The 22,692-nt window shown below is 44.8% G+C and overlaps 2 protein-coding genes across 2 annotated transcripts; one reads left to right on the top strand and one right to left on the bottom strand.

Moving 5' to 3' along the window:
• Nucleotides 1-665: 665 nt before the first annotated feature.
• smc1b (structural maintenance of chromosomes 1B) lies at nucleotides 666-22,358 on the top strand (the record flags this gene model as incomplete). Its single annotated transcript, XM_084168633.1, has 25 exons — nucleotides 666-774; nucleotides 988-1,176; nucleotides 2,817-2,929; nucleotides 3,069-3,272; nucleotides 3,752-3,990; nucleotides 4,092-4,350; nucleotides 5,120-5,260; nucleotides 5,357-5,439; nucleotides 6,017-6,224; nucleotides 9,827-10,012; nucleotides 10,203-10,388; nucleotides 10,657-10,803; nucleotides 11,020-11,157; nucleotides 11,385-11,501; nucleotides 12,037-12,143; nucleotides 13,892-14,033; nucleotides 14,215-14,360; nucleotides 17,265-17,418; nucleotides 17,924-18,028; nucleotides 18,201-18,354; nucleotides 19,885-20,039; nucleotides 21,437-21,588; nucleotides 21,774-21,843; nucleotides 21,937-22,047; nucleotides 22,263-22,358. 25 exons carry the CDS (start codon nucleotides 666-668, stop codon nucleotides 22,356-22,358), a joined length of 3,711 nt encoding a protein of 1,236 aa, XP_084024759.1.
• LOC311134446 (E3 SUMO-protein ligase ZBED1-like) lies at nucleotides 14,693-16,864 on the bottom strand. Its single transcript, XM_084168127.1, has 2 exons — nucleotides 15,612-16,864; nucleotides 14,693-15,457 (listed from the first exon to the last, which is right to left on the bottom strand). The coding sequence occupies exons 1-2, from the start codon at nucleotides 16,790-16,792 to the stop codon at nucleotides 14,791-14,793; spliced, it is 1,848 nt and encodes a 615-aa protein (XP_084024253.1). The 5' UTR covers nucleotides 16,793-16,864; the 3' UTR covers nucleotides 14,693-14,790.
• Nucleotides 22,359-22,692: the final 334 nt, after the last annotated feature.

The following is a 22,692-nucleotide window of genomic DNA, read 5'->3' as shown; positions in this document are numbered from 1 at the left end:
TTATTTTGGGGAATGGACATGATGTCATAGCTCTATTTGTTCTTTCCATAGCATGGTCCCTGGTGCCATTGCCCCACTCCCTCAGTACCAGCTGTAGATAGTAGCAGTCCTTCTCCCAGACATTTCAGTGTAGGATAAGTGAGCCTACTCAGCTCAATTGAAAGGCATCCAGAATATAGGCCTTATGGTCAAGACTAAAGTAATACAATAAAATTGAATAGAATAAAATAAAATAAAATACAAAACAAGTCTAAGCAGGGAAGGGAAATCTGCCCATGGCCATTTCAAATTACCAAAGTCATGTGCTCCAAGTGGCCAGCGCCATTGACTTGCAACCAAGTTGATCTGCTTTGCCTCTTGAGTCACTGCTTGCAACCGTGTTGCCCCAAGGCAAGGGGGCAACAGTTACAGCATAGCCAAGAAATGGTGAAAGTAAATAAAATACAGAAAATGTAAATTAAATATAATGTAATAAAATGAAATTATATATTCTAATCTAGATCTATTCTAATATAGATTTACCAACATTTACCAACGTTCTCTTTTTTTATCATGTGACCATCTTTGTTTTAGTGTTTCCCGCCAAGGGAGAAAGCTTCGAGGCAGCGGTGCTCTTCTGAGGAAAAACTTGACTAAAATTGTGTTTGACTACCTAGCTACCCAAAATGGGTTTTCTAAAGCAGTTGGATGTGGACAATTTTAAGTCATGGCGAGGGAAGCAAGTAATTGGACCTTTTAAAAGGTTTAACTGCATTATTGGAACAAATGGATCCGGTAAGTTTTCTTGAACTTTTGTTTTGTCTTGATCAACTTGCTTGCTAGCTAACGTTAGCTTGCAAGGAACAAATGTTGCTTGCTAATCTGTCTGCGTTTTAGCATGGTGTGTAACGTTACTCACTGGCAATACCAAAGACTGTTAATGATCTTTCTGATAACAAGTTTCATACATACCTAGCTGGCATTTCAGTTTGCAACATCTCTCCATAGGTAAGTCGAATGTGATGGATGCCCTGAGCTTCGTGATGGGGGAACGGGCAGCGACTCTCCGGGTGAAGCACACCAGGGACCTCATCCACGGAGCCCACATTGGCAGGCCCGTGTCCACCACAGCCAGCGTCACCATGCGCTACTGCGACGACAACGGAGAGGAGCTCAACTTCTGTCGGAGCATATCGGGTGAGTTGGATTGCATCTAAGGGCTAGCGACTATATACTTTTTTCATATGAGAAAACAGTGTTATCAAGTGGACTCATACCAGGGCCGGCCCGCTCATTAGGCAGGAACGATGAGGACGGCATTTTCTGAGGTAAACTCTCCAACAACAACACATAAAACCTCACCTAATTCTGCCCCAAAACAATGACAATTTCTCTCAACCAGTGGCATATGAGTCTTTTTATGTGAGCGCTGATGCCGCCCCTTGATAAGCAGTGCCCACTTTGTGAAATGCAGGGGCGCAAAATATTTTGCTTGTTGGAGAGAGGCATTGCTGCAGCACACCACCAACATTCCATCAAACAATTCATCTAACATAAATCATGCAGCAGATATAGGATATAACAGAAAGAGTATGTGGTCTATTCTGTAGCCTACAGGCAGGAGATAAAATGTATGACAGTGTGATGACAGACACTTTTTTACATCATGCAGGTTTCTCTGATAAAATAGCTTAACCTAAATGGCACCCAATCAAATAAAAAATGCGCTGTCATGTTAAAGCAACATATCCTAAAAACTCAACAGGTCAAAGTAAAATGGACAATATGGAATGGACAATCACAAATGTTGTCCAGGAGTTTCACCTCATTGTCATGATCAGTGGTTTCAAGTTTGTATCCATCAATTTTTTTGACAAGCTGATCATAGCGAAAAATAAAATACTTCTGCATTTACTGTTGTGGAAACACATTGCAAATAAGCTCACAGTAACTCCTGATAAAGTTGGGTAGCTGATATTCAGAGCTTAAATAGCCAAATTGATTAGTCACAGGATCAGGACTAATAAAGCCAATGTAACGGCCTGTTTTACAAATGGTGGGCGTACCACATGGATAGGCATTCATAAAATTCCATTGCAGGCTGACATGGTAGGCTACACCCCAATAAGCATGAGCCGACATATTTTGGCCGTTTTTTTTTTTGTGCTTTACAAACGGTAGGCTTACCACATAGATGGGCATTCATAAAATTCAATTTCAGGCACCTCAGTAAGCACGGACCGACGCCGACCTTTTGGACGTCGTCTTTTTTTGGTGTAGTCCGGAACGGCCTTGATTTCCACATCCACTGACATTGGTTTTTGGTCCGGTCCAGACCAAATCTGAACCAATCATAGACGTCTATGTTTGGTTCAGATTTGGTGCGGTGCAGACCGGCCTTGACGTCAACGTCCATGGACATTGAATTTTGGTCCGGACCAGCCTTAATTTGGCCCAAACATAAACGTCTATAAATTACATATTTTCAACTTTCATTCAGAACCAAAAATGAGCCGGATTTCAACATCCGGAAAATACATATTTTTCAACGTCCAGAAAAGATGCCTTTGCAACGTCCTGGAAAATATGTATTTTAAATATCCGGAAAATACGTATTTTCACCTTTCATTAAGAGCGTAAATTGAACTTAACTTCAACGTCTGGAAAATACGTATTTGAGACGTCTTTTCAAAGTCGTTTTTCATTCTGACCTGGTCTTGTCTTATTCAGCAAATATTTAGCACACATTTTGTCCAGTAGTGTATGCAAACACTAGCTCAACTAATGATTGTATCTACTTTACTGTACTGTATGGACTAATGTTTTGTATCTTCCAGGGGACTCCTCTGAGTATCGCATCAATGGCAGACAAATCACCCTTGCCAAGTACACAGACGAACTGGAGAAGATAGGCATTGTGACCAAAGCTAGAAACTGTCTGGTATTCCAGGTAAGCAAACACACAACTTCCAGTATTTTATCATAATTCATAATGTGGCTAATTACAGTGCCATTCATTAAAGTACATAAGAAATTCAGAGACAGTTTAATAGTGACCTCTGTTTTATATTTCCTGTGACTCCATACAGGGGGCGGTGGAGTCCATCGCCATGAAGAACCCCAAGGAGCGGACCAAGATGTTTGAGCGCATCAGCCAGTCTCTGGAGCTGTCTGATGACTATGACAGGAAGAAGGAGGCTCTGCAGAAGGCTAAAGAAGACACGCAGTTCCACTTCAACAAGAAGAGGACCGCCACCGCAGAGAAGAAGCAGGTCTCCTCAGAGAAAGTCGAGGTAGGATAAGAAGACAGAGAGAGGAGATTCTCCATTTATCTGTCATAAGACTTAACATAACAATGTCATAACAGTTATTATAAACTGGATGGTTCGAGCCCTGAATGCTAATTGGCTGACAGCCGTGGTATATCAGACCGTATACCATGGGTATGGCAAAACATTTATTTTTACTGGTCTAATTAGGTTGGTAACCAGTTTATAATAACAATAATGCACCTCGGGGGTTTGTGGTATATGGCCAATATACCACGGCTAAGGGCTGTATCCAGGCACTCCGCGTTGCATCGTGCATAAGAACAGCCCTTGGCCGTGGTAATTTGGGCATATATAACACACCCCCTCGGGCCTTACTGCTTAAGTAAATGACAACTTGCTTTTTACCCAGTCACATTGTGGTTAAAAGTCATGGAAAAGTTTTGGAATTTCAATTCACAATGTTTATGAACCCTGTCCCTCTCTTCTTCCTCATCCCCCAGGCCCAGAAGTACCAGGAGTTGGTGGATGACCTGAACCAGGGGAGGCTGCAGCTAAACCTGTTCCAGCTGTACCACAACCAGCAGGGCCTGAGTGCCCTGTCACAGACACTGAGGAAGAGACAGGAGGCTGTGGCTGGCCAGAAGACAGGCCTGGAGGGGTGGGAGCAGACCGTCAAGGCCCAGAAGAAAGAACATGGACGTTTTACCAGAGAGCTGCAGCAGATTGAGAAGGAGATCCGGTGGGTTGGAGTGAGGAGGGAGAAGTGTGTGTGTGTAGAAAGATAGAGAGGTGTGTGTGTGTGTTTATTACTAACTAAACTAAACTCCCTTTCTCCTCCAGTGGGCAGGAGCAGACCCTGTCCCTGCGTCGGTCCCAGTACATCAAGGCCAAGGTGAATACGGCCCACCACCTAAAGAAGGTAGATGATGCCGGTGGGGCCCTGCAGAAGGGCCAGAGGATGAGGGCCAAGAAAAAGGAGGAGCTGGCTGAGTTCCATCAGGAGCTCCGGGAGCTGGAGAGGGCCTGGAGGGACTATGAGAGACATGCCCAGGAGGAGTGGGCCAACCGGGGGACTGACATACAGCTGGAGGAGGAACAGGTGATGGGGGGCAGAGGGCAGTAAGAGGTGTTTGTGTGAGAAGCTGCCTGTGACAGCAACAGCATACATTGTGCTAGGAGAGAAGCACAAGAGGATTGGGGGGTTGAGGGCGTGGAAATGCTACAACAGGGACCGCAGCAACGCAAATACAGTAGGTGCCATGAGGTCATTGAATCAACATCATCACATCAGCTAGCGACAAATCAAGCAGCCAACAGCTATTCTTTATAAAAAATACACTGAACAAAAATATAAATGCAACATGCAACAATTTCAACGATTTGACTGAGTTACAGTTACTTATGGTAGAGAAATGAACATTAAATTATCTGGCAACAGCTCTTGTGGACATTACTGTAGTCAGCATGCCAATTGAACGCTCCCTCATAACTTGAGACATCTGTGGCATTGTGTTGTGTGACAAAACTGCACATTTTAGAGTGGCTTTTTATTGTCCCCATTACAAGCTTCACCTGTGTAATGATCATGCTGTTTAATCAGCTTCTTGATATGCCACACCTGTCAGGTGGATGGATTATCTTGGCAAAGGAGAAAATGCTCACTAACAGGGATGTAAACAAATTTGTGCACAAAGTTTTAGAGAAATAAGCTTTTTGTGTGTATTGAATATTTCTGGGATCTTTAATTTCAGTTTATGAAACAGGGGACCAACACTTTACATGTTGCGTTAATATTTTTGTTCAGTGTAGTTCAGGCCCATGTACTGTGTGTGTGTGTGTGTGTGTGTGTGTGTGCTCTGTGTGTCTAGTTGGAGCGCTATAAGGAGCTGAAGGAGCTGGCCAGGAAGCAGGGGGCCCTCCTGTCCCAGCAGGCTGAGAAGATGCACTGGGAGGTCAAGGCTGACCACCAGAAAATCGAGTTTGACCAGCAGAGGAAGAAAGAAGTGGAGGTAGGTACTAGATTCGTGTGTGTGTGTGTGTGTGTGTGTCTGTGTGTGTGTGTGTGTGTGAACCGAAATTGGTATTGACTTTCTCTGTGGATATAGGTGAGCATTAAGCACAGCCAGACTCAGCTGGAGGACTTCACCAGGAGAGCAGACAAACTGGAAGAGTACACCAACACCTGCAAGTAGGTCATGTGTTGTGGTGTATGTTACTGATGAGGGGGGAAATCGATAGTTACATATCACAAAATTATTTTGGACGATATTATATAGATACTTTGACTCTAATTTTTTTATTGATTTTTGCTAGGTAGCGTTGGCTAGCGCTAGTCGGCTGTACCTGCGCCAAAACTCCTGTATTATTTATCCTATAGCTTGTTCTCCATTTTCTTTTTAAAATAGTGAGCCAACATGTTTTCAGCACTTTTATTACCATGACTGATCAAAACTCATTTTCTAATGCTCTCTTGTCTCTCTGCAGCAGACATGGTGTGCAATATGTTTGGAATATCAAATTGCAATAAAATCGCAGTAATGAATCACAATACATAGAATCACAATACATATTGTATAGGCACCTAAATATCGTACTAATATCATATTGCCAGGTCCCTGGCAATTCCCGCCCCTATTGTATGTGTGTGTTGCTGTTCTTAAAAAAAAAAAAAAAAAGGAGAACACTACTTCAATATTTTTGTCAGGGTTAAGCACCCCATTCATTATACATCTACTGTTGGCTGCATGTGTTTTTCTTCTGTTCAGGAGCTCCCTGGAGGAGTCTCGTCAGCAGGAGGAGGTGCTGTCTGCGGAACTGCAGAGGGGGAGGGTGAGGGGGGAGGAAGTGAACCAGGAGTTAGGGGAGGTACTGGGAGAGCTGCAGAACGCCAGGCTGGACAGCCAGGAGAGTAAGAGGCAGCAGCAACGCAACGAGGTCCTAGAAAACCTACGCAGACTCTACCATGACACACTGGTGAGACATCCCTGTCTCACTGCCACCAACATCTCATTAGATCAAATTTGGTATATATGACCGACCGCCTTGATTCGGTCTTATGTAGCAAAATTTGAAATGGTGTTTTTTTTACATTGGATAAAAGCTGAGACACAGATCTACAAAATGGTACAGTGGGGAAAAAAGGTATTTAGTCAGCCACCAATTGTGCAAGTTCTCCCACTTAAAAAGATGAGAGAGGCCTGTCATTTTCATCATAGGTACACGTCAACTATGACAGACAAAATGAGGAAAAGAAATCCAGAAAATCACATTGTAGGATTTTTAATGAATTTATTTGCAAATTATGGTGGAAAATACGTATTTGGTCAATAACAAAAGTTTCTCAATACTTTGTTATATACCCTTTGTTGGCAATGACACAGGTCAAACGTTTTCTGTAAGTCTTCACAAGGTTTTCACACACTGTTGCTGGTATTTTGGCCCATTCCTCCATGCAGATCTCCTCTAGAGCAGTGATGTTTTGGGGCTGTCGCTGGGCAACAGGGACTTTCAACTCCCTCCAAAGATTTTCTATGGGGTTGAGATCTGGAGACTGGCTAGGCCACTCCAGGACCTTGAAATGCTTCTTACGAAGCCACTCCTTCGTTGCCCGGGCGGTGTGTTTGGGATCATTGTCATGCTGAAAGACCCAGCCACGTTTCATCTTCAATGCCCTTGCTGATGGAAGGAGGTTTTCACTCAAAATCTCACGATACATGGCCCCATTCATTCTTTCCTTTACACGGATCAGTCGTCCTGGTCCCTTTGCAGAAAAACTGCCCCAAAGCATGATGTTTCCACCCCCGTGCTTCACAATGGGTATGGTGTTCTTTGGATGCAACTCAGCATTCTTTGTCCTCCAAACACGACGAGTTGAGTTTTTACCAAAAAGTTCTATTTTGGTTTCATCTGACCATATGACATTCTCCCAATCCTCTTCTGGATCATCCAAATGTACTCTAGCAAGCTTCAGACGGGCCTGGACATGTACTGGCTTAAGCAGGGGGACACGTCTGGCACTGCAGGATTTGAGTCCCTGGCGGCGTAGTGTGTTACTAATGGTAGGCTTTGTTACTTTGGTCCCAGCTCTCTGCAGGTCATTCACTATGTCCCCCTGTGTGGTTCTGGGATTTTTGCTCACCGTTCTTGTGATCATTTTGACCCCACGGGGTGAGATCTTGCATGGAGCCCCAGATCGAGGGAGATTATCAGTGGTCTTGTATGTCTTCCATTTCCTAATAATTGCTCCCACAGTTGATTTCTTCAAACCAAGCTGCTTACCTATTGCAGATTCAGTCTTCCCAGCCTGGTGCAGGTCTACAATTTTGTTTCTGGTGTCCTTTGACAGCTCTTTGGTCTTGGCCATAGTGGAGTTTGGAGTGTGACTGTTTGAGGTTGTGGACAGGTGTCTTTTATACTGATAACAAGTTCAAACAGGTGCCATTAATACAGGTAACGAGTGGAGGACAGAGGAGCCTCTTAAAGAAGAAGTTACAGGTCTGTGAGAGCCAGAAATCTTGCTTGTTTGTAGGTGACCAAATACTTATTTTCCACCATAATTTGCAAATAATTTCATTAAAAATCCTACAATGTGATTTTCTGGATTTTTTTTCCTCAATTTGTCTGTCATAGTTGACGTGTACCTATGATGAAAATGACAGGCCTCTCATCTTTTTAAGTGGGAGAACTTGCACAATTGGTGGCTGACTAAATACTTTTTTTCTCCACTGTATATCATACACTTCATTTAAGGGAACAATGGGAAAGTAAACTTGTAATCTCACTTTTGAGAAAATGGCCTTTGAATGTTTTGGTACCTAACGAAGAGCTCTTCTTTGTCTACACCCATTCAGCATCGTTCACACCCTCTTAAACTTTAGCCCCAGCCATCTCGTTTTGCTCTCGAAGCGTTCAGAGCGCACACTTGATGCTCTGGCCGATGAGTAGGGTTGCTCCGAGCATTCTGACCTCACAACGGCAGTAAAGCACCCAAGTTAACTGGCTAACATTGGCTAGCTTGCTATTTACTTTCAGACACAAAATTGGGATTATGGTTCATTGTTTACCTCTGGATAACATGAAAACAGCCTAACCAGCTCTGCTAGCAACAATTTCATTACACTTTTCTGCCAACGTTTACTGACACCAGCCATATTCAACGAGTGTTGTGCGTTTGTAAATTCATCGGTTATTCTGCGCTCTGGCATACTCAGACTGAAATTACGAACGCACCCGAAATGGTTACTTGCATAGTGGAGTCTTTTGTTAAGACATGTAGCTAGATAGCAAGGTAAACAACGAACCTAGCTAGGTAAACAATGTGTAAGATCATACACCTAACGTTAGCTAGCGAGCCAGCCAGCTAACGTTAGCTAGTTAAACAATGAACAATAGTGCCAACTCATGTTGTTACTACACTACCCTTGTATGAATCTGCTGGTAGTGGTAGCTAACCGACCAGGTTCAATGTTAGCTAGCTAACATTAGGCTCTAACTAGCCAAGCAAACGGCTCTGAGATACGAATAATAACATCATACATGTAACGTTAGCTAGCGAGCCAGCCAGCCAGCTAGCTAACATTAGGCTCTAACTAGCCAAGCAAACGTCTCTGAGATACGAATAATAACATCATACACGTAACGTTAGCTAGCGAGCCAGCCAGCCAGCTAGCTAACATTAGGCTCTAACTAGCCAAGCAAACGGCTCTGAGATACGAATAATAACATCATACACTTGACGTTAGCTCGGGAGCCAGCCAGCTAACGTTAGCTAGCTAGCTAACAGTACACTTTAACTTGAAATGAAACCACTTTCTGTCAAAATTAGAAACGTGTAATATCTGAAAATGTAGTTAGTTAGACTATCTTACCCGTATACATCATCATGCATGATGGACGCGTCTCCCTGTCACGGATGCCATGGTTGCCCCTTAGTTTGAAGATGTAATCTGGAAACAGGTGTTTTCTCTTTAGTCTCATACTCTAATTCCACTGATTTCAAAACTCAAACCTCCAGAAAGTGGAGAGCAACACTTATGCAGCTCCACTACACAATATAATTTTTTAAAAGCAGCGTAAGACAGGATTACCTACACATACTGACCAGCTCAAATAGACAGAAGCCTTCTATATGGCAGACCAATCCAAACTTCTCTCTCGGCATGTCCAGCCCACTCATTATCTCAGCCAATCATGGGTAGTGGGAAGGTTGCTGTCTTTTTCTGTGGCTTAACCAACTAGGCTCGTAATTTAACCATTTTATTCGTATTTACAGATGGCATACAAATTTGTTATTAAGGCACATGAAAGTTCACATTTTCATAAGGCATTTCTGCCAAAAAAAAGCATTTAGATTTTTTTTTAAAAGAGTTTACTTCAAATGGCTCTCCTGTGTGAGCTTTGAGGGATTGCCTTGGTAGCAATCTTGTTTAGGATCTCGTAGAATCTTGAGATATTTTAAGATCCTGGTGCTAGTATCCAGCAAGATCTCTCTAAGGGTCTTGTAGGATCTTCCAAGATCTTTGTCAGCATCCTGAGTAAGATTTCTGCCAGGGTGTGTTTGTTCCTCTCCTTCCCAGTTTGGTCGTCTGGTGGATCTTTGCAGCCCCATCCATAAGAAGTATCAGCTGGCCGTCACCAAGATGTTTGGGCGCTACATGAACGCCATAGTGGTGTCGTCAGAGAAGGTGGCTCGGGACTGCATCCGCTTTGTCAAGGAGGAGAGGGCCGAGCCAGAAACCTTCCTACCCATAGACTACCTGGACGTGAGTTAGTGGACACAGAAGGAGAGCGAGATTGTTTAAAGGCCCACTCCGCTACGTTTGCTATAAAGCTGAGGGATGGGGGATGGAGAAATGCAACCAGAACTACCTAAAACTAACAACAGAGGCTTTGATTAACACACCCAACACACAAACCTCACTGAGTATGTCCCCCCTCCCTGTCCCTCCCCAGGTGAATCCTCTGAATGAGAGGCTGCGTGAGGTGCGTGGAGCTAAGATGATGGTGGACGTGGTGCAGTGTTCCCCCACCGCTCCTCAGCTGAAGAAAGTCATCCAGTTTGTGTGTGGCAACGCTCTGGTCTGTGAGACACTCAAAGAGGCCAGAGCCATCGCCTTCGACGGGCCTGAGAGACTCAAGGTGAGTTAGTCAGTCAGCCAGTCGTTCAGCTTGTTTGAGGACTTCAGTTTGAGCGAATCTTGATCACATAATAAAAAGTTATATGGGATTCAAGGTGATATGTAGATCAGTAATTCTGTGCAGTCCAACTGCAATGTACAGTAGACAATCTCAAACGTTCACAATTAGTCAGTCAGCCAGCCAGCCAGCCAGAGTTCCCCCCCATCCACTTCACTGTGGTAGCACCCACTGCTACTGGTAGTCATGGTTACCTTGATATTTCCCTTAGACGGTGGCTCTGGACGGTACCATGTTCTCCAAATCAGGGGTGATCTCTGGGGGCTCCAGCCACCTGCGGAGCAAGGCCCGGCGCTGGGACGAGAAGGACATGACCAAGCTGAAGGAGCTCAAAGAACAGCTGACTGCAGAGCTACGAGTGAGTCTGGGTCTTTGCACACGTCCAGAATCTAGATTTTGAGTCTGGAAATCGAATACATTTGTTATTATTGTAAGTCAGGGGATTCTAGAATATGCACTGCTAAACCGCTAACTTATTCTCTATGCCTCAAGGAGTGTCGTTTTTCTGACCAACCTGAATGGGAAGATCATCTGAGACAGTCCTTTTATTTCCACTTCCTGTGTCATGTGACAGGGTCTGGTGAAGCTGAAGCGTAAGGAGTCTGAGCTGAAACAGATCCAGTCTCAGGCTCAGGGGGTTCAGACCCGTATGAAGTACTCCCTCACTGAACTGGACACCCTCCGCAAGAAGAGCATTCCCAACTGCCACGCGGTAAACTACACTAACACTGTTACTGTGGCTGTAACTTACTCTGACTACACCATCTGCAAACCACCACTTATACTTTAATTCAACATGTGTGTCTACTTACTTACTTTTACTCCAACAAGAGCATAGGCCATCAACAGTTTTTCAGCATATCTTAGGCAATGTTTTTTCAATCTGTGGCCTGTCGCGCACATCTCATGTCTTGACAACTTGCGTGTCTCTCCCTTCAGGAGATGTCTCGCCTGGAAGCTGAGCTGGCCAACGTGGAGTCTCAGCTGGAGATGCAGAAAGAGAACATGGAGGTCAAGGAGCTGGAGATGAAGAAGCTCCAAGACAGGATCAACCAGGTCAGGACGCACAGCAACCATGACTATTTAGAATAATGTTTAAATCAAGTGGCAGGTAGCCTAGCGGTTAAGAGCGTTGGGCCAGTAACCGAAAGGTCGCTGGTTTGAATCCCTGAGCCGACTAAGTGAAAAAAATCTGTTGATATGCCCTTGAGCAAGGTACTTAAACCCTAATTGCTACTGTAAGTCCCTCTGGATAAGAGCGGCTGCTAAATGACAGACACCTGTTATTAGTGGCATAGCTAACACAAACAACGCCAGGTTTTTACATAATTTAGCAGACGCTCTTATCCAGAGAGACTTACAGGAGCAATGTGCCCTGGCTCAAGAGCACAACAACAGAATTTTCACCTTGTCGGCTCGGGGATTCGGACCAGTGACCTTTCGGTTCCTGGCCAAACGCTCTAACCGCTAGGCTACCTGCCGCACTCCCAAGTATTTATAGTATGTCGCTGCCATAGAGTAGGAACGTTCTGCCTACTATGTCTAGGGGACCAGGTTAGCGGTAATGTTGTTGTTATTGTTCCGTGTTCAGATGGAGGACGTGGTGTTCTCAGACTTCTGTGCTGAGATAGGAGTGGCCAACATCAGGGAGTACGAACAGGAGCATCTCAAACAGCAGCAGGATGTAGACAGGAAACGGTACTGGACTGGACCACCCCACATCACATACAGTATATGTGGTCTATGGAACGATGATGTTAATACGTTTGTATGGTCTGATTGTACAGTATGCTTGTTCTTATACGGTGTACAGTGCATTCGGAAAGTATTCAGACCCCTTGACTTTTCCCCCATTTTGTTACGTTACAGCCTTATTCTATAATGGATTAAATACTTTTTTTCCGTCATCAATCTATACACAATACCCCATAATGACAAAGAAAAAACAGGTTTTTATATATTTTAGCAAATGTATAAAAAATAAAAAACTTAAATATCACATTTACAAAAGTATTCAGACTGTTTACTCAGTACTTTGTTGAAGCCCCTTTGGCAGCGATTACAGCCTTGAGTCTTCTTGGGTATGACGCTACAAGCTTGGCACACCTGTATTTGGGGAGTTACTCCCATTTTTCTCTGCAGATCCTCTCAAGGTCTGTCAGGTTGGATGGGGAGCGTCGCTGCACAGCTATTTACAGGTCTCTCCAGAGACGTTCGATCGAGTTGAAGTCCAGGATCTGGCTTGGCCACTCAAGGACATTCAGAGACTTGTCCCGAAGCCACCCCTGCGTTGTCTTGGCTGTGTGCTTAGGGTCGTTGTCCTGTTGGAAGGTGAACCTTCACCCCATTATGAGGTCCTGAGCGCTCTGGAGCAGGTTTTCATCAAGGATCTCTCTGTACTTTGCTCCGTTCATCTTTCCCTCGATCCTGACTAGTCTCCCAGTCCCTGCCGCTGAAAAACATCCCCACAGCATGATGCTGCCACCACCATGCTTCACTCTAGGGATGGTGCCAGGTTTCCTCTAGATGTGATGCTTGGCATTCAGGCCAAAGAGTTCAATCTTGGTTTCATCAGACCAGAGAATCTTGTTTCTCATGGTCTGAGAGTCCTTTAGACGCCTTTCTTGCAAACTCCAAGCGGGCTGTCATGTGACTTTTACTGAGGAGTGGCTTCCATCTGGCCACTCTACCATAAAGACCTGATTGGTGGAGTGCTGCAGAGATAGTTGACATTCTGGAAGGTTCTCCCATCTCCACAGAGGAACTCTGGAGCTCTGTCAGAGTGACCATTGGGTTCTTGGTCACCTCCCTGACCAAGGCCCTTCTCCCACGATTGCTCAGTTTGGCCGGGCGGCCAGCTCTAGGAAGAGTCTTGGTGGTTCCAAACTTCTTCAATTTAAGAATGATGGAGGCCACTGTGTTCTTGGGGCCCTTCAATGCTGCAGACATTTTTTGGTACCCTTCCCCAGATCTGTGCCTCAACACAATCCTGTCTCGGAGCTCTACGGACAATTCCATTGACCTCATGACTTGGTTTTTGCTCTGACATGCACTGTCAACTGTGGGACGTTATATAGACAGGTGTGTGCCTTTCCAAATCATGTCCAATCACTTGAATTTACCACAGGTGGATTCCAATCAAGTTGTAGAAACATCTCAAGGATGATCAATGGAAACATGATGCACCTGAGCTCAATTTCGAGTCTCATAGCAAAGGGTCTGAATACTTATGTAAATAAGGTATTTCTGTTTTTTGTATGTAGATTGATCAGGAAAAAGGTAATTTAATCAATTTTAGAATAAGGCTGTAACATACTTTCCGAATGCACTGTATATTTCTCACAAATATTATTCTATTTTTTTCTTGCCATTCCCTCTCCCACATGTCTTTTCTGTCACTGCCTGAGTCTAATCGTACCCCCTCTCTTTTCCCACCCCTCTCCCAGGTTGGAGTTTGAGTCTCAGCGGACCTGTCTGAAGGCCCAGTTGGAGTATGAACAGGGTCAGCTGGAGCAGCAGAGGAAGAAGATGAAGAAACTAGAGGAGACCATCGCCAAGGAGCAGAGCGGCGTGGAAGAACAGAAAAAGGCAAAACACACCTCCTCCATCCTCTCCTTTTCTCGACTTCCCTCTCATGTTATCTCCTTTCATCCTCCTTTCTCGTCGCTTCATACCTCCCTTCCCTTTTCCCATCAGCTTCTCAAGTCTTCCTCTAAAACCACACTGAATGTAATCCCAATGTTGTGTTGTTCTCTTGTGTCTCCGCCAGGAGGAGGAGAAGCTACTGGTGGCGGTGGAAGAGAGTCAATCTAAAGTGTTGGATCTGAAGAATCATCTACTGGGGAAGAAGACCCAGGCTTCTGACTCCAAGGCCCAGGTGGACCAAATGATGAAGAGCCTTCAGGAGAGCTCCAGGTACTACTGACTGTGGCTGTTCTGCTGTCAGTTAATTTTGTTCAGTATATGAAATCGATTGTAGGTCACTTCACTAATGATGGGAAGTTCGGCTCTTTTCTGAGAGCCGGCTCTTTTGACTCGGCTCCCAAAGAAGAGCCGGCTCTTTCGACTCCCGAACGGCTCTTTATTTAGGATCTTTTGTAGCCTATATTTTACCTTAACTTTGAAAAAAAATCATGGTTTATGTGTTGAAAACCCTTTTGCTTTCAGTGTTTTTATGAGAGACCTTATAATGCCTAATTCTGTGCATTTATTCTGTGACAAAACCACTCTTACATTTGTTTATTTCAATTAAACTTTTTTATTGCACAAATTAACAATAAACTTCAAACAAATCCACAGAACAGAATCAAAACCAGAACCAAACTCCAGCAAACAGCATTAGTCCTCAGGGCAGGTTGGCATTCAGGAAGATCAGATGCCTCAGCTTGGATGGGCTGATAGGCCTGATACGATTTCGCCTCTCCGTGAGTATCTGCCCTGTTTTGGAGAAGATTCTCTCAGAAGGAACTGATGTGGCAACAATACATAGTCTCCCCTCCATCACCTTCACCAGGAGTGGAAAGACTGAGGCCTTGGCCTGCCACCAGCTCAGTGGGTCTTCTGCTCTCTGGATGAGGGGCTCCTCAAGGTAGCTCCTCACCTCCATTATAGCATCAGCTGTCGGATTTCTCCTTGAAGCATCTCCTGTAGCTCTGTCATCAAAAAGCCTCCAAACAGCAGAGGTTTGCTGCTCCTCCTCCACTTGGCCCTGTAATGGTGGAGCTGGCTGGCTGCTGGGGGTGCATTTTGCTGCTGCTGCTGCACTAATCCTCTGAAGAGCTTCATCAACAGCTCTACGATCACTGAAGGCAAGTTTTTTAAACCTTGGATCCAATAAGGTAGTTTCTGAAAGGACAGTGTTGTACTCCATCCGCAGAAATTTGCGGTCCATGGCTGAACAAAGAGCTGCAACTAATTCCTTCACTTTCTGCACAGTTACTGTCCATTGGTTCTCGGCTGTCACCAGCTGCAGACCTTTGCAAAGCAGGAGCATTTTCGAGGCTGTGACATAGCTGAAGGAGAGAAAACAGCAACTTTTAGAATTTAGTTTTTTAAAAGTATGTGGCATATTATACGTGATGCATTATACTGTATGTGTTGTGTTTGCAATGTATAATAGTGACTGAATAGTAGTAGAGAAAACAATGCTTCAATGGTTCTAGGTACCTGTCTGCACTTATCTCCACAGTCACCTCCTGGAATGGTTGCAGGACGGCGCAGACCTCTTTCACCAGCTCCCATTCCTCTTGGCTTAATGGCTCAATAGATGCGTTGATGAGGGCCAGGGTGGAGATGATGGCATCTTTTATTTCAAGCATTCGTTTCAACATATCAAATGTTGAGTTCCACCTGGTGGCACACTCTTGTTTGGGCCTCAGTTCAGGAATCCCCATTTGGCGCTGTGTGGACTTTAGCTTCTGTGCTGCTACTGTGCTTTTGTGGAAAAACTCCACAACAGCCTTCACCTTATCCACGGTTGTTTTGATCACCTTCAGAGCATCTCTAACCACCAGGTTTAGTGTATGCGCCAGACATGGGTGATGGGTCCACTTCAAAACTTTTATGGCTTTGGTGATGTTTGCAGCATTATCACTCACACAGCACACCACTTTGTCCTCTACTTGCCACTCTTTTGCCACTCTTAGTAGCTCCACTGCCAAGTTTTCTGCAGTGTGTCTGTCGGTGAACTCGAAGCAGTCCAGAAGGCAAGATGTCATCTTGTAATCTTCAATAAAGTGGCAAGTGACAGACATGAAAGAGCAGGTTGTTCTGGAGGTCCAGCAGTCAGTTGTCAGGCAAACTGATGGAGCTTTTGTCACCCTTTCTTGCCATAATGCACGTTCTGTGTCATATAGTTTTGGGATCATTGTTTGGGAAAGTGTTTTTCTACTGGGTAGAGTGTATGTGGGATTTAGGGCTTTGACAAAGTTTTTCATTCCTTTGTCCTCCACAATGGAAAAGGGTTGAAAATCAGAAGCTACCATTTTAGCCAACTCATCATCAATACTGTGCTGTTTGGCTGGGGTCATCAGTTTAGGTAAAAACTGACTTATTTTGCTTTGAGTTGCAGTAGGAGAGGTTATACTTGCACGCATGGGGATGGCAGTAGACGTTACAGCAGCTGTTGTTCTGGTATGAGACACACCAGGATCAGTAGATGGTGAGCTGGCTTGCCCTCTCTCCTCTAACTGCACTGTAGGATGGACAGTTCTTGTATGTCTATGCAGGTTTGTGGTGGAACCTGCTCTTATAGTGACCTTCGTTTTGCAGTGAAGGCACTCTGCTTTCTTGTTCCCAATATCTTTAAACTGCAGCCAGATGCTGCTTCGCTTTCTAGTGTCACTCATAGTTAAACGACACGACAATGCAAGACGCACACACGCTCCTCAGTCCGCTCTGTCTCTCTCTTCACTTGCAGTGGAGTCAAGTGGTGTGTCTGCCCCGCCCCCTCTCTGTTTACACATCCTTAATTCTCACGTGAATGCCGCATGCTGGTCGCCATGCTGGCCAATCATAACAGACCTCTGTGAAAGTGAAACCTAAGCAGCGAATGGGCAAAAAACTGGGAGCCGGCTCTCACTCGATGCGAGCCGGCTCTTCTGATTCACTACAAAGAGCCGGCTCTCAGAGCCGATGCTTGTGCGCATGACCCATCACTACACTTCACTGGTCTGATCGCCCTCTCTCTAAAAGCTGATCTTCTCTTCTCTACCCCCTCCCTCTCTGTTTTTTTTTTTTCTCTTTATCTCCCTCCCCCTTCTCCTCTTCCTTTATCTCTCCCCTCTCTGTGTCCCTCCCTTCTCCCCTCTCCCCCCCCAGAGAACTGGTGAAGCTGCAGAGGGAGGTTATCTCAGCTGAGACAGCCCTGGAGCAGTTGAGGATCTGGAAACACAACCTGCTGCTGGGCTGTAAGATCCAGGGCCTGCCCATCACGCTGCTGTCTGGCAGCTTGGACGAGATCAGTGAGGTGCAGGTAGGACAGACCAGAGACCACAGGAGATTGGTGGCACCTTAATTGAGGAGGACGGGCTCGTGGTAATGACTGGAGCGGAATAAGTGGAATGGTATCAAACACATGGTTTCTATGTGTTTGATGCCATTCCATTTGCTCTGTTCCAGCCATTATTATGAGCCGTCCTCCCCTCAGTAGCCTCCACTACCAGAGAGAGAGAGAGAGAGAGAGAGAGAGAGAGAGAGAGAGAGAGCGAGGGAGGGGGGGTAGTGTGCAATAAGGCTGTAAAGTCCAGGGCCAGCCCATGACTCTGCTGTCTGGCAGCTTTGGATGAGATCAGTGAGGTGCAGTTAGGACAGACCAGACACAGATGACAGGGCTGTGTTCACATTCTCCATTCTTATACTGAATGTGTATTGTGTACCACATTGCCAATGTTCTCATGTATGTGTAAGTCAAATTCACGCTCGAGGGAGAATAAAGTTCTATCTCTCTTCCGTCTGATTGACTGCTCTGGCTTTGTCAGCTGGACTCAGAGTCACTCACAGAGAGCACCTGCACCACTATGGATATCTACGAGAGAGAGGCCCTGATTGTCATCGACTACTCTGGCCTGGGAGCTGAGCTGAAGGTAGACCTCATTAATCAATCATCAAACTACAGCATCTCTTCTCAGTCTCTTAGCTTTACGAACTGATCACTATCATACAGATAATGTACTGTATTCATCTCAGAGGGACAGTTATGTATCCTACGTTATGCTGTCCTAACGTGTGTGTGTGTGTCTGTCTTTATGTCTACAGGAACTTGCGGGGGACGAGGTGGACCCCCAGGTAGAGCGTCTTCAGGAGACAGTGTCCTCTCTAGAGGGGGTCCTACAGCGCTCCACAGCCCCCAACCTTAAAGCCCTGGAGAAGATGAGGGAGGTCAAGGACAAATTCCAGGGGGTGGTGGACGGTACAAAGAGCAGACCCACACCTCAATACACACACTGAATAGAGCAGACACACACCTCAATACACACACTGTATAGACCAGACACACACCTCAATACACACACTGAATAGAGCAGACACACACCTCAATACACACACTGAATAGAGCAGACACACACCTCAATACACACACTGAATAGAGCAGACACACACCTCAATACACACACTGAATAGAGCAGACACACACCTCAATACACACACTGAATAGAGCAGACACACACCTCAATACACACACTGAATAGAGCAGACACACACCTCAATACACACACTGTATAGACCAGACACACACCTCAATACACACACTGTATAGACCAGACACACACCTCAATACACACACTGAATAGAGCAGACACACACCTCAATACACACACTGAATAGAGCAGACACACACCTCAATACACACACTGAATAGAGCAGACACACACCTCAATACACACACTGAATAGAGCAGACACACACCTCAATACACACACTGAATAGAGCAGACACACACCTCAATACACACACTGAATAGAGCAGACACACACCTCAATACACACACTGAATAGAGCAGACACACACCTCTACACACACTGAATAGAGCAGACACACACCTCAATACACACACTGTATAGTGCAGACACACACCTCAATACACACACTGAATAGTGCAGACACACACCTCAATACACACACTGAATAGTGCAGACACACACCTCAATACACACACTGAATAGTGCATACCCACACCTCAATACACACACTGTATAGTGCAGACACACACCTCAATACACACACTGTATAGTGCATACCCACACCTCAATACACACACTGTATAGTGCAGACACACACCTCAATACACACACTGAATAGTGCAGACACACACCTCAATACACACACTGAATAGTGCAGACACACACCTCAATACACACACTGTATAGTGCAGACACACACCTCAATACACACACTGAATAGTGCAGACACACACCTCAATACACACACTGAATAGTGCAGACACACACCTCAATACACACACTGAATAGTGCAGACACACACCTCAATACACACACTGAATAGTGCAGACACACACCTCAATACACAAACGCTGTTGCTTAACTTGTCTTGGTGAGTGTATTGTGGGAACCCATTGCAGGCACTAAAAAGTATTTAAAACCCAGAGGTAAGAGGTTTTAGTGACAAACTATTAAGATGCTAGAGCGGCATATTTCAAATGCATTGCAGCATTTGTTCTCCCAATACCACGGCGGGACCTAACTTTTAGTGCCTGCAACTGTTTGAGATCTTTGATTGACTTATAGATTTTATTTGCTAGTTAAAAAAAAGCCATATTCAGAGACAGTACATTTTAAAAACTTGACAGGGATAACACAATAAAGTCAATTACTTTTTTCCGTTGTGGTCCCTTAAAGTTAATGGTGCAATACATATCTCTGTGTGTGTATGGTTGAATGCTGTTCATCTGATTGCCTCCATCTCCCTCTGTGTGCTCCAGCATTTGATGCCAGCACCAAGGCAGCCAGAAGGAGTAACCAGGAGTTTGAACAGGTTAAAGCCAAACGCTTCAGACTCTTCAGTCAGTGCTTTGAACACGTCTCTGTCGTCATCGACCAGATCTACAAACAACTGTGCAGGAACACCAGTGCTCAGGTGTGAAGGCTTGACTCACATAGAAACACTTGTACACACACACACACACACACACTTGAAAGCAATCTTCATACTACTGTTTAATAGGCGGCAGGTAGCTTAGTGGTTAAGAGCGTTGTGCCAGTAACCGAAAGGTCGCTGGTTCTAATCCCCGAGCCGACTAGGTGAAAATCTGTCGATGTGCCCATGAGCGAGGCACTTAACCCTAATTGCTCCTGTAAGTCGCTCTGGATAAGAGCGTCTGCTAAATGACTGAAATGTAAAATGTAGACACACTTGTTAGGTTTTTGGTGTGTGTGTGTGTAACACAAGTTGCTTAAAGTACTTGCATTTGGCACTCTGAAATTAAAGTACTAGAATACCTTGAAAATCAGGCATTTTCTCAAGTTGGTACTTGAAAAGTACTTCAATTCAAATGAGAGGAGAAAATGATCAAATACATTTATGAAAAATATTAGGAAAATGTATTTGTCTTATGAATTAATTTCCAGGCAGACTACAGAGTTTTATTTCCTCAGGTGTTTCGCACTGTGGTTGCGAGGCAAGCTCGCTCATCAGACCCTTCTAGAGACACATTTTCAAAAAAGCGACTAGCGACAAATCTAGCAACTTTTTCTGGTGTTATTGGAGACTTTTGGAGACTGACGTGAAAGCACGTATCGTTTGTACTCTTCTCAACGAGCAGCGGGTGCTGCCGTGGGCCCCACCCCCGTCCCAAAGCACTCACAGGCGGCCCAGTCCTCGCGCAGCAGTCCCTCCCAGCTGCAGTCAGAGCAGGAGATGTTCACCCCTACGCGTCCAGACTGCAAATGAATCACGCAAATGCCCAATAAAAACAGTCGTTAAGCTGGAATTGTGTAGTAATGCGAATAGGAAATGTATGTTCACCAGCAGGCATGTCCCAAAACTCTGCTCATCACTACTCAAATTACAACATCATCAGTACTGACTTACCGCTCCTGTATGCAGTAAATAAGTAGTGAAACACGTATTATTTAGTAGAACTTGTAAGGTAGTGATGAATACTACAGCGGCAGGTAGCTTAGTGGTTAAGAGCGTTGTGCCAGTACCCGAAAGGTCGCTGGTTCTAATCCCCAAGCCGACTAGGTGAAAAATCTGTCGATGTGCCCTTGAGCAAGGCACTTAACCCTAATTGCTCCTGTAAGTTGCTCTGGATAAGAGCGTCTGCAAAATGTAAATGTACTAAGTTTGTTTATTTTTCATGAGGTTGTGGGTGGCAATATACTGCCATCTGGTGGTGACTAGAAACAATTGCATAAAAGGAACTATTACAAATTGATGGTCCTTGAAAATAAAAATTGGTGCTTGAAAAAGCCCTGGTGTAATGTGTGTGTGTGTGTGTGTGTGTGCGCCTGAATGTGTGCTGCCCCCTCCAGGCCATCCTGAATGCTGAGAACCCGGATGAGCCCTACCTGGATGGCATCAATTACAACTGTATTGCTCCTGGGAAACGCTTCATGGCCATGGACAACCTGTCTGGAGGAGAGAAGGCCATCGCTGCCCTGGCTCTGGTGTTTGCCATACACAGGTGAGAGAGAGAGAGAGAGAGAGAGAAGAGGTTCATGGCTGTGGACAACCTGTCTGGAGGAGAGAAGGCCATCGCTGCTCTGGTGTTGGCTTTACATAGGTAACACACACAGCAGACATGAGATATGCCCATCACAGCAGCATACAGCACTGAACCTCTGTCTGATGTTTGTTCTCTCCAATCAGCTTCCGTCCTGCTCCGTTCTTTGTCCTGGATGAGGTTGATGCAGCCCTGGATAACACCAACATTGGCAAAGCAAGTTGACATTTTAATTGTGATTAAATATGGGCTGTAACTACGAATATGGCAGTTGGACGCTGAACTGTCTGTCTGTCTGTCTGTCTGCAGGTGACCAGCTTCATCAGGGAGCAGTCCAGAGAGAGCCTCCAGATCATCGTCATTTCTCTGAAGGAGGAGTTCTACTCTAGAGCTGACGCTCTGCTGGGGGTCTACCCTGAGGTACAGTACCAACACACACCTTTATTCCAGACCATCTTTCTCTCACTCCCTGGTTTTGCTGCCTCTTTCTCAGTTCCTCTTTCCTCGTATCGTCTCTCCTTGCCTTCTTCTCAAATCACCAGAGAAGAAGAAGAACCTAGGTTGCTTTCCTCCAATGCGTCTTGAGAAGGAGGCGAGGATATCAGTCCCTGTGACTTGTCTTTCTTTTCTCTCAGTTTAACGAGTGCATGTTCAGCCGCATGCTGACGCTGGACCTAAGTCCCTATCCGCTGAACGAAGAGAACGGAACAGAGAGAGAGAAGGAGATGTGAAGAAAGAAAGAACAATCAAAGATAAACTGTATAGACCCTGACAGCTGATTTCCTGTTTATCTTGGGATAGTACTAAACCAATCTTCAATTGATCGCTAAAAGCATTCACTTAAAATTCATTGAAAATGTTTGTTTATTAATGATAATATATTGATTATTATTACGTAGATTTTTATTCAAGAGGTTTGAATCTACTATGAGCATGTTGTACTCAATATTTTTCTATCATTGTTTAGCTTGAAGCATTTTAATATACCAGGGTTCGATTTCACTGTTTACTGTTTTACTTTATATTTAATATAAATAGTTGCCTCTTTATATTGTCTTTGTGTGT

This window comes from Coregonus lavaretus (assembly GCF_964263955.1).
Source record: "Coregonus lavaretus genome assembly, chromosome: 9".
In the NCBI taxonomy this organism is placed as follows: domain Eukaryota; kingdom Metazoa; phylum Chordata; class Actinopteri; order Salmoniformes; family Salmonidae; genus Coregonus; species Coregonus lavaretus.
Note: the sequence above shows the minus strand (reverse complement) of the source record. Positions and strands in the feature narration are given on the sequence as shown.